General features: G+C 41.7%; 1 protein-coding gene across 1 annotated transcript in view; it reads left to right on the top strand.

Moving 5' to 3' along the window:
• Positions 1-11,208, top strand: part of nfatc3a (nuclear factor of activated T cells 3a) — a 69,070-nt gene extending 57,862 nt beyond the window's left edge. Inside the window, exon 10 of the mRNA XM_050044643.1 lies at positions 8,025-11,208. Coding sequence (XP_049900600.1) covers positions 8,025-8,101 — 77 coding nt within the window. The 3' untranslated portion in view covers positions 8,102-11,208. The remainder of the gene's footprint in view (positions 1-8,024) is intronic.
• The last annotated feature ends 1,208 nt before the right edge of the window (positions 11,209-12,416 follow it).

A 12,416-nucleotide genomic window follows, 5' to 3' on the forward strand; every position in this document is an offset into this window, starting at 1 on the left:
GAAACAGCTAGTGTGACAAAATCCACCTACAAGCACCTGTAAAGTTTACGCATTAACATGTCTTGTTTGCAAAAACCCAAGTTTAAAAATGACATGTTGTGATTCTACCAGGGTTATGTGCCAGACTACTTCTTGGCGGGAAACAGTTGCCTCATGAAGTCTCTGCTGGTTGCCTGGCAACTGCTCCTGGCCAAGAAATAGACCCGCCCAGAAAAATCACAACTTTTTTTTTAGCCCATTAGCTTAGCACAAAGACTGGAAACAAGTGAGGTGTAACATGTTAATTAGTGAGCTTTGGAGGTGCTGGTAGATGCATTTTGTTAACTTCAGAGAGAGCCATGCCAGCTGCTGGCTTGTCTTTATGCTATGCTAAGCTAAGCTAAGTGGCTACTCACTGCAGCCTTGTATTTAAGAGAGAGTGGTACTGGATAGATGCCAAGGCAGCTGGAAACTTTGTGAAGACAGTAACGGAAAGTGAAATTTTGTCAAAACTATACAGCATGTGTGAAGTAAAAATTTAACACAAGTTTAAAAAAAGATCTTGAGTTTTTGCACGGATTTAACAAACAAGACATGTTAATGAGTGAAGTGAACAAGTGCGAGTAGGTGAGTTTTGTCACCTTCAGACAGCCACAGTAGCCTTTTCCCCATTTTTAGCCTTTCTGCTAAGTGAAGTTAACCAGCAGCTGGCTGCAGCCTCATATTTAATGCTCTGTTCATGTGACTCTTCATGTGCCGGACTACTGATTTAATATTCAAACAATAAGTAGCTCCTTTTAAAGACAAAAGCTTGTCATCAGCACTGCCAGTCCCACTGAGAATCAACAGCAACGTCCCAGTCTTCTCATTTTTAAGTCTCCTTCAGCTCATTGGCAGCTGACTGTCTGCCCACAATCTGACCGTAGGCTGTCTGAATGGTGCAAAATGGTGGAGACGTAAATGATTAAAACGAGTGAGTGGTGAAGAAGCCAATCGAGCAATCAAAAAAGAAACCAAAAAAACGTGGATGTTTTTCTTAGAAGTTGGCCGACCTGACCGGGGAGAAGATGCCAACGAATATTGGATTTACCTTTGACAGGTGGCAAGAAATACAACTCCAGTTGTATCCCAAATGAAATCAAACATGAAATTAAACTTGGAAATGACCATTGGTTTTTGGCTAGCTTCGTAAATGATATTGAATCACAGCCTTTCTTTGGAAAGGCCTTGAAAGTTTATTTGAACTTCGTCAATTTTTTTTGTACTACAGAGGTTCACCTGCCTCACTTATTGTCATTTACTAGCTGCCATCACAAAGATCAACAGCCACTGTATAACAACAGTGTTAAGCAAAGAGATTTGCAGTAAAAGCACTGAATGGTTGGCAGCTCAGAAGTCATCACAACACTGGCGATATTGCATCAGACAAACAATCTTTTCCATAATCATTAACCTTTGATATTTGATATTTTTTTATGTGTTTGTACACAACCGGGAAGAAATGTAAACGGATCTGTAGTTCATTTAATTGTGATAATTTGTATAAAACAACCAGATGCAAATCATATTTTTTGTGTGTGTGCACGGATGTGTGTGTGTGTGTGTGTGTGTGTGTGTGTGTGTGTGTGTGTGTGTGTGTATGGAACCATTTTAGTCAGAGGCTTCATGCTGCCATTAACCAACCATAACAGAGTGATAACACAGCTCTTGATTCAATGGCATGAAAAACAACAGTGGAAGGAAAATGCGTTTCCATCAAATGCTGCTGCTGCTCGTTAAAAACAATGGCAAACATTTGCTGGTCTTTTCCCCTGAAACAAGTGGAAACGGACTTTCTGTGTCATCTTTCCATACAATTAAGGTCTTAGAGGGTGTAATGCAGAGGTCTTGGCTATGCTGGAGCCTGGTGTGGAGACGGTGCCAGTGCTGGCTTTCTCTTAAGTCAGGAGGAAGGGAAGCCTGGAAATCCCTCAGTGGGGATGACAGCGAAGTATTAACTCTTAGTACATTAGTCTGAATATACACTTAACAAACTAATATGAAATTTAACACTGCTATCTTCAGTGGGGTTTTAGTTTGTTGCTTTGTTGGCTGCTGCCCCTGAGAGTAAGTGTTGATATGTGTTTGTCAGCCAAGCATTGAGCGCCACTGTTTGCCTAGAAAATGAATACCAGTAGACACTGCAACTCTCATGGCGCACAAGTGGGGACATGACAATGTGGTGAAGTAGATTTCACTCCCCCTATTAAATGTACAGGCGCTGAAATGTGTGTATACAAGTGTGTGTAAACAATGAGTTCATGATGACGTGTCACCTCCGCTGCACTGTGGAAGATACTATTTGCTCTTATACTTTTTTGAAAAGCAAATGATTGGTTTTGAAAAACAAAAATACAAACTCGAGACCATCTTGCCATGAGATCACTCCTGGTGCAATACAGCGATCCATGACTTTAAAACAAATTATGGCATAAATTCGAGCAACAGTGGCCCCTTCCCTACTTCCTGCACCACTGCTTCCAGTGACCTTGCTCCAGCCACACCCATCTTCTATTTGGCCTTCATTACGATCTGAACTGTAAAGTCTTGTCAACCAACCGAGGTGTAAAAGCTGAAAATGGAGCCTTCTGTAGACTGTATAAAATAATGGACGTAGCTGCTGTGATGTCACACATTGGTTTGTAGACTCCCGTCACCATCTTGGTTTTTTGGAGCCAGAAGTTACCATATTTGGATGAGAGGTTGGAACTATGGAGGAGCAAGGGGTGGATTTGACTCTTAGACTGTAGCGACACCTTGCAGACAGCCTGTCACTCAAGCTGCTCCACCCTTAAATATGCATAACTTTAAGCCTTAATAAAATTGTAAATGGTTTATTTATATAGAAATTCACCCCCTGTACAATTGTCATGAAATTAGCTATAGAGACCAAGACCATTTTTGTATCAGGCTGTAAACATGTTTATTTCTGCTGTAAAGTTGGGCATTTATACATGGGTGTCTATGTGGATTGACTCAGCCTCAAGTGGCCATTGAAGGAACTGCAGTTTTGGGCACTGCAGTGTTAGCTTCATTTTTCATCTCTGGAGGTTGCCATTTGGCCCCTTTCTTTTTACTGCCCCCCTACTCTGGCCCTGTTGCTCAAGCCACACCCATTTTCATATCCGGCGTTCATTTTGATCTCAGCTACACATCTGCAAAGTCTTGTGACTGCTGTACATTATCATCATGAAACAGAAAACATTAACCAAAACTCTCTGCTAAAGTGAAAAAAACAAATCTATTATCTTAAATGGGTCAGCTCTCCAGACCACCGTCCATTAGATGGCAGGAAAAGCATTAGAGTTATTATTGTTTTGACACTAGAGACTCATCAGCATCATGCTCTCTGCTGACTATTAACCATTGTAATGAGATTTGCTAAACTCCCGGAGCGACCATTTGGCCTCCAATGGTTTCCTTCCCTAAAGCCCAGTCCTCTGGTCATCTGCAGAGTGCAGTCACTATTCTGTGTCCCGGATCAGAGGCGGGGAGTCTTGTGAATCACTTACCGTCACATCAAATGGGAAATCCAGGGGTGATTCACAGAAATGAGTGACTTTGAGAAACTGACTTTTTAAAGAGCTTCTCAGTTGTACTCTGTGCCCTCACCCACTCACTCACTCACTCACTCACTCACTCACTCACTCACTCACTCACTCACTCACTTACTCCAGAAGTGAAATTAAAATAAAACAGAAAACAATCACAGTGCAGCAGCGGAGTTAAACGAGTGGAGCAGAGAAAGCTTTACTGAGCAGACCTGGAAGATTTTAATACAGGTTCCATCAACTGACCATCTATTTCCAATGTGTGTGCGATCGCTCAGTGGATTTTCACTTCACGTTTTCGCTCATATCTGAGGCTTTGTGAAGACGTGTGCATGTCATTACAGGGCCCTGCAAGTGGAAACTGTGTGCTTTGATATTCCCTCTTGTAGGCAGACCCAAGTCTTGCCTCTCTCTGTTCCCTCTGCACAAATGTTTTCCATTGTGGCATGTTGTCTTCATTTGCTGGACTCAAGAATCAGTCAGTCTTCAAGTTATTTGCTTAAGCTGCTCTGCCAGAGTAATGTTTTTTAAACCTGGGTCAGGGAACTTTTTCAATGTGTCATAGAGGGTTATGATAATTACCCATTTTCCATTTCGACAGTAGACATGTTTATCGTACTGATGTCCATCTGCTTATTTCACTTCTGTTGTGCATTATGGAAAACCTTTCGATATACACTTGAGATTACCCAGTCTCATTGGTCTCCTGCGAGATGGTCTTTATTTAGGGAAAACAGTTCATTCAGCATATGCAGATTTGACAATACATTTCTAGAGCAACAATTTATGTTTTAAAAGCTTTCGTTTTTTCGGTTATATCTTTCTTGGGCACATTTTGTGTGACATTAATCTAACCCCTGTGGCTTGTTCCTGACTCTTACTGATTCTACTGCATGAAGAAGTTTGTTCCGAAAGATTAGTACCGACACATATGATAAAATATCCACAATATTCCTGCAGTGTTTTGTAAATGGCCGTATAGATAATGAACAGGAGTGGGCTTTGATTATTTTTTTTAGATTCCCATTTCATCCAGATGTTACAGACATGGAGCATTAAAAGCCGTCAGCACACAGGGGAAGGATTTATCTGATCTGAGCCTACCTGATAGCAGTAGTAGTAGTAGTCGGCTGACTGGAGATGTATATTTTGACAAGGGAGCCCCCCTTGCAGTCATCTGCAGAGGATCTCCCTCCGGCTGAGCCATTCAGAGCCACACTTACTATGGCAGGCAGCGCTGAATCACCGACTTTCTGTTGCACTGTCATGAACAATACCAGTAAATCTGAGAAAACACTATCAGCATATGAAACTCTTTATAGGCCAGGCTCGACTCAAACCTCTCTTTCACTTCTGGATTATTGATGCGTGGAGCTCCAGCTTGATTTAAATGATTGTATCTGAGGCACAGGTTATTGCTTACTAATGTGAGAAAATTAACTTTGTAATTACTTGTTTTTTGTCAACTAATTGAACTTTAGTTGTTATTTTGTGCTCTTTATTTTTTGTCTTTAGTCCACACATGCTAACTTTTTCTCTATATTGTCTGTTTTGACAGAGACTCACTTCCAAAATAAGTTCAGTCTTTCCTCAAACGGCCCAAAATCGAGACGTCCAAATTTACATCGAGCGCAGCTGTAATATCGAGAGTGAAGCCCAACAAAACTGTTTCTGATGAGGTGACAGATGAGTGGGGAAAGCTCTTCCGACACCTTTTTTTTTTTTTTTTTTAAACGAGAAAATGTAGTGAATCAGATTGAGAAGATTAAGTGAAACGCTGCACGATGATGGAGTCATGGGTTTTCAGATTGCTTTATGCTAACTGCCCTCGGTGTCTCTCCTGAGTGTATTTATCAGTCCATAGGTTAATGTTTGCCTCTGCAACAATCTAAACAGTACAGCGGAAAGTCATGTGTTTTTGCAGACGCCCACTTGATGTCGGTCTGTCGCACTTCGCACTATGTTGCTCATATTCCTGTGGTGTTAGAGCAGATTCACTCCCATGAATCAACAGAGCTACAGAGTTTACCACATGACATTTCAGCTGTGCGTGAGGCCGTGACAGCCCTGTAAACATCACTCTGTGATTGACCCAGTGATATATTAGTGTTTAAATTAGAGCTTTACATACAGCAGGAATGTGTAGACGCATCTAGGGTGTTTCAGACATTTGTTCCGTGTTAAATGCAGTCAGATATAGGATATAGGAGTGAAATCTAAAACATTTCTTAGACACATGTCTCTAAAGCTTTATGAAGCTTGGACAGAAGAAGCCCAGCTACTGTACCAGCTTTTCCATTTTACAGACACAGCTGCTCTGATGGTACCTTAGCAGCAGTAAGATGCTGTTTATTTCAAGCACAGTTGCATCACTTGTCGTTTGAAAGGTTGCGGCCTTTAAAGGAGATCTGTAGTCCTCCATCACAGTTTTATTTCACCAGTGGAACTGTGCGACAAAATCAATAAACTGGCCATCTTGCTGTATATTGTACCTCTGTGTTATATATACAAAGGTAAATGTTTGCTTTGATAGTCACAGTGTCATCTCATAAGTGCGTGGTGAGTGTGATTGTGAGTGTGTGTGTGTGTGTGTGAACATGGTTAACATGGGAAAGGAAGAGCCTCCCACGCTAACAGGATGATGTGAGTGATGGTGGCCAGACACAAAAGCAAGCAGCAGAAATCACAAATTAAACATCAGAAAGGTACTAAATTAAAACTGACAGTCCTCGGACTAAATTTGTAAAACAAAATGAGGTGTTTAATGGAAGTATGAGCAGTAAATACACGAGAAATACTGACTCAGGGTGCACTGTAGTTAAAGGAGGAAATTGTGAAACAGATGTGAAGGTGACTGCACAAATACGAGGATGATTAAATTTTACTAAACTGATGAAAGTTGTGTTGCTGGGTGAACACGTTTGTTTTATTTTTAGTGCTCACTCTGTGCGTCATCAAATTTAAATATGGTTTCTTTTTTCTCATGAAACACACTTGGCTGAGTTCTCATCATTGACTTGACTCACCCCCTGCCCCCTTGTTTTTTTTTTTTTTTTTTAAATTGAGTTACAGTAATACATGTGTTTATGACCCCGGGGGATGTGTGATTTTACTGTACAGTTGCACAAGTGGACAGACGGCAGGCGGAGGTTAGAAGAGTGTCATGTACAGACAGGTCTACGTATACCTCTCCCAGTGTCAGACTGGGCCAGAGGTCTCTGCTGCACCCTCCCAAACCAGCTTGCCAAGCCTGTTTCTGACCTGCCGCAGCACCTTTAAAACACCTCAAGAAATCACACGATGAAATCACAAGACAAAAACTGAACGCATATTTTTACAGTGGAAAAAAACCATCACATTTTCCATGAATTTCACCAAACAGCTCTCCCTGCCCGTCAGTCCTCGTGTCTTCCTCACCACGACAAAAGTATTTGAAGTTGATTCACTTCACGGCTGCACTTTTTACTAGCTCCCCGCTGTGCCTCTTGTGGTCCCACTGTGAATACTGAATGGAGGCAGCAGATGTAAAACAATCACACACGCTGGCTGAAAAACAGGCAGCAGCGGAGCAGAGAAATAGTTATCTGTTATTTATTTAAAATCCTGCTATAACTGAGTCGGTGGAGTAATTAACCTCGCTGTGCCTGAGTGCCACCCTGGGGCTCAACTGTGTTTTTACCATGGATCAGTTTTACACTACCCTTTTGTTGTGCGTACAAACCCATGAACAGGCCTGAGGAAATGTACTGAACCACCGTTAAAGCTGTAATGAAGTAACAGACGGCTCCGCTGGTTGGCCAGCCATATAGTGTTTATAGGAGTAAATTTGCTGTGGTAACTGGTAACGTTTCTTGGATTCAAACAAAGGTCAGAACTGGCACATTTAGTGAATGGAATAGTTTCTCTCATTTGTTATGTGAGGAGTGATTATATATCACGTCAGAGCTGTGACTTTGTGACCTTTGGGTCTGCCAGTTTGTTTGAGTTTTTCCACTTTGAGCTTCTGGCTGGTTCAGTGCGAGTCTGTCAGGATTGTGATGAACTCAGCGTGAAACAACACTGCCCTCTGCTGGCCACATATATGTACTTCTACTGAATTTCATTTCCATTAGTGATGGACAAATGAAGCCTAATGAAGCTTTGGGGCTTAAACTCAACATGCACAGTGACATCTAGTGGTTTACAAAATGTATAGCAGCTTTTCAAGACAGCACCTCTTTGACATCATCATTCTGTCTTGATCAAGTTTATTGATATAGGGCCTCCTCCGAAAATCAAAAAACATCTCGTTGGTCTCAGACACATTAATGTGGAGGAAAGACTTGTCACACCAATTATCAAATTCGTCCAGTGCTGAGTCATATTCTGATCCATGAAGAAGACTTCAGGACAAATCTTGACGTGTGATCACTCTGACATTCATTTGTGTATTTCTGTTTGTTTGTCTTTTCACAGTGAATGAAATCATCGGCAGAGACATGTCCCAGTCCCCCAGCACTCATGGTCCTCTGTCAGCACACAGCCAGTCATAGCCCAGCCCGCGCTCAGGCCCTGACACAGCTTTTTGGGTCATGAACCACCCGCTCCAGCTCCTGACCCCGCAACCCCACAGCTTCGACAATGACCCCGGACCCCTGGTCCTGGTCCTGGTCCAGACGCTGGTCCCGTGTACAATCAGACAAGAGGGCAGGAAGAGATAGAGAAAGACTGTGGTCGAGGAGCCTCATGGACCTGCCAGACCACCAGCCTGACAAGAAGACACTCTCATTTGTCTCCTCTGATTTCATTTGAAACTCTTTCTCTTCTGTAGAGATACAGATACAGAACCCACAGCTTCACACAGGTGAAACACGAAGGTGAGTAGGAGAATGTGAACATGACAAGAAGAATAAGATGTGACCCGTCCCTCTTGGTTAGGTGTGTGCCTGCCCTCTCAAAGCACCGCTGTCTTCCTGAACAATCAGCTCTCCACAACTACGGAGCCCTCGCCTTTTGTCTCCACTGTACTGAAGACAATACAACAGTGTGCGTCGCTGTCCCCTTCTCACCAGCATCGACCTTCATGAGCGACGACGTCTTGAGAGAACAAGAGAAACTCAGGAGTGCATAGTAATCTGACAGGATGCCACAGCTGGGGCACAAAACGGTTCAGAAGGTTGTTTCAGTTCTCTGAAGTCAAAGGGGCAACGGTTTGATACTGAAACTCCACAACACAGGTTTCTCTGAGCGAGCATCAGCAAAAGCGTGGCATGATGTAGCGAAACTAACACATGGAAGTTGGAGATAAAGGTTGTAAGATTGGATGACCAAATTCAAATCAAACCACCCTGAATGATCAGAATTTTAGTTACAAGTAAAAAAAATCTTTCAGTATGAATTGAATTTTCCGTCCCCAGTCTTTCGCTCTTGGCTCGGTGATGACAACGCTGTCCACTCCTTGTTTCCCCCCTTTAGATGATTAAACCATTCAGGTCTGGAGTGCAGGGGCCTGGCAGGGTTGACAAGCTCCTCTGCCGCTGCTCTGGGATCTGCAACCTGCAACATTCCACAACTTTTAGCAACCTTGCAGCCGTGTAGATATCTGTACATGAACCCCCGTCCCTCTCTCTCTGTCTCTCCCTCCTTCTGTCTCCTCTGTTTCATCATTTCCTCCCTGCCCTGTGTTTCTTTATCTTCATCAAGCTGAACAAATGCCTTATTAACACTTAGCAGCTTCGAATGGTAGCAAAAGCTTTTTCTTTTTGTCTTGCACAGCTGGCTTTGAGTGCGACTATAATAATGTTTCGGAAACATGGTTTCATGAATCCCGGTGAGGGGTGAGTCGGTAATTTTCATTCAAAGATATTTGAAGACGCGCCCGTTATTTCCACGTTACAGAGAAGTGTTTTTATTCATTCACAGAGACAAGACGTCTCTACCTCTGAAATTTCTTCTCATGCAATGACTCCCCAAATCTCCCAGGGGCCCTTGTGTGCCTTTGAATTCCTAACAGCCACCATACCCATGATGGTATGACATATAATGGGAAATGATCTGACGAAACGTATTTTATACATAAGGATGTTTGTATATTGCATTTATGTGTCGTTCCCCCGCTCTGTAATGAACAAGGTGAGAATCCCAAAGTCTAGAGAACAACATGTGGGTGCACTTCCCCTGTTTCAACAATTTGCTGTTCACAATCAAACGCTTCTACACAGCGGTGTCCGTTAAACCGTACAGACATGCAGTGCCTGTACGGCAGCAATACCACAATTTCGAGGACGGAGTGTCTTCAGGCAGGTGGATGCGAACACACAGATTTCCATTGGCTTTTTTTTTTTTTTTTTTTTTTTGCCTTAAGCTTGACAATGATGCTCCTGCGTGTGATAGCTGAGGAGTGTTGCTAATGACGGTTTGAAGTCAGTTTCCAGGTGAAAGTGATTTTTGCTATGCATTACAATTCTGCCTGATGCCTTTAAAAAAATGAGGAGAAAAAAAAAAAAGACAAAAAAATAAATAAAAGACCTTGATGCCTATAGATGTAGACTGTAGACTTGTTGTAGATGCTTGATTGATTCTGTTAGCATCCTGGAGTTGTACATCAGCCAATCTGCCTTGTCAAGGACGCAGTGCAAGCATCTTAATAGATTCAGTCGAGTGTGTGTGCGCGTGTGTGTGAGTGTGTGTGTGGATGGATGGTGTTTGTACCAAATATGCTGTACAGAAGACAGGAATTTTAAGAGTCCTATTTTTTAACAACAGAAGCACACACATGTATTTAGGCTATGCAAACTATAACAGCAGCAAATGTGAGATATGAAAATGAAAAAAGGAGATTATAAACTATTTGTAACGTTGCTTATGAACTTCACGGAGCGGAAAGAAAAAAAAACATTCAGATAGTGAGAGTATCATGTCACTATGTAAACTGTTAGGATGCCTTAACTCTTGTTTGAAAACCAGTTTGTCAGTGTGTCTGTATGCTGTTCTGGGTTGATTTTTGTTTTTTTTCCATGACTAAGACATAAGTCGGTAACTATTACTATTTTTTGTTTGTTTTTTTGGGGGGAGGGGGGCACAGGGTGGACGTTGAGGGATCGGTGGGAGGAGGGAGATGGCTTTATTTTGTGGCGTATAAAGCTGGTTCTGCAGCTTGAAAGACTTGAGTCAAGAAAAATGAAACAAAACCAGCATTGACAGTGAACTCTGTCTGCCGCCCTCGTCTGTCACAACCAAAGACCGAACAATATGTTCCCATTTTACATTATGGTAAAGCAACAGAGACTGTACAACTCTATTTTTGATACTTTGAAATGGATGTCATTCCTAAAAGGTTGGGGACATGTATGAGTGTTGAGTGTGTGTATACATATATATGTACACATATATATACATATGTAATGTATATACACACACCCACACACACATATATACTGTATATCTATATATACATATATATGTTTTGTAAAATAAAAGGGAAATACAGGTTTAGCTGATGTTTACCGAGCCTTGTATTGTCATTTCTTGTATATTTTGTATGTTAAAATTTTTTGTAATTTTTAAGACTGCAGTGCTTTTTTTGAAATTATTCAAAGGGAATACCTTGCATCATACTGTAGGCTCTAAAGTAGTGTATATCAATAAAATAGAAAACTCACTTATGGCTCCTTGTCACTTTTTTTTTCATGCCTTTGATGCGAAAGCAGCCTTTTGTTTCCCAACGCCACACAAGTGTTACTACTATTAAACTGCCAGACAAACATAACAAAGGTGATATACTGTGAACACAGATGTTCTTTAATTAAATCTTATATTGTTACTGTTTATGTTGGGGGCATTTGTGTCAGTAAAATGTGAAGAACTGATCTGGATCACCTTCAGCTGAGTTTGCCTTCATGAAATGGATATATTGCACATTGCAGAGTCATTGTATATAGAATTTGAAAATGTCTGATTTGGCGCCCTCTAGTGGTATGAGAAGAAAATGGTTGTGTGCAGCACTGCATAGCTGTTTTTTTAAAGGTCCAGTATATAGGATTTAGGGGGATATACCTTTCATATACTATACTATTCCATTTTTGCCAATATATTTTCTTCAAAGTTTAAATTAGAATCGTGTTTCTGTTATCTTAGAATGAGCCATTTATACAGGGAGCGGGTCCTCGTCTATGGAGATTGCCATGTTTCTACAGGAGCCCACAACAGACAAACCAAACACTGGCTCTGGATTGGGCCATTATTGTTTTCACATTGGCAATCGTAGGAAGCAGCCCCTCTGCAACAAGCAGACATGGAACTCCTTTATTCAGCGTTTTTACCGGTTTAAATGTTTGTTTTGAGAGGAAGAGACATCTGTGGATAATTCCTCCTGAATCTCTGGATCTGAAGTTATCAGAGAAAAAAGGTGAGCACATATTAGCAGGTGCTAGGCTAGGGGCCCGTCTCTGACAGGCTGAACAGTGTCAGACTATCACTGATTTGTAACGTGAAGCTGCTTTACTCAGTGTTTTAACAGATAAAAATAGCAGAGGCCTGTACTATGAAGCCAGTTCAACTTACCCGGGATATCTTCTCATTTTCTGGTTCGACTAACCCTAACATTGTCCATCTGGATAACCCGTACTACAAAGCTAGTTATCACCTAGGTCAGTCAAGTTTTCCTATCCAGCCACAAGAGCGTCCATGTGTAAGAGGTGGGGTGTTTATTATGAGCGACATCATCACAACCATGAATGAAGGAGGCTACTTCATATCATATGCGATGAAACGGTAACAAGAGTGTCTGCAACTACCAGACAATAAGTGGCGTGGGATGTAAACAGTACTCAATACAATACTATGTAATCTTAAAACAGAAAATCTAGA

Source organism: Epinephelus moara, chromosome 1 (assembly GCF_006386435.1).
Source record: "Epinephelus moara isolate mb chromosome 1, YSFRI_EMoa_1.0, whole genome shotgun sequence".
Lineage (NCBI taxonomy): Eukaryota > Metazoa > Chordata > Actinopteri > Perciformes > Serranidae > Epinephelus > Epinephelus moara.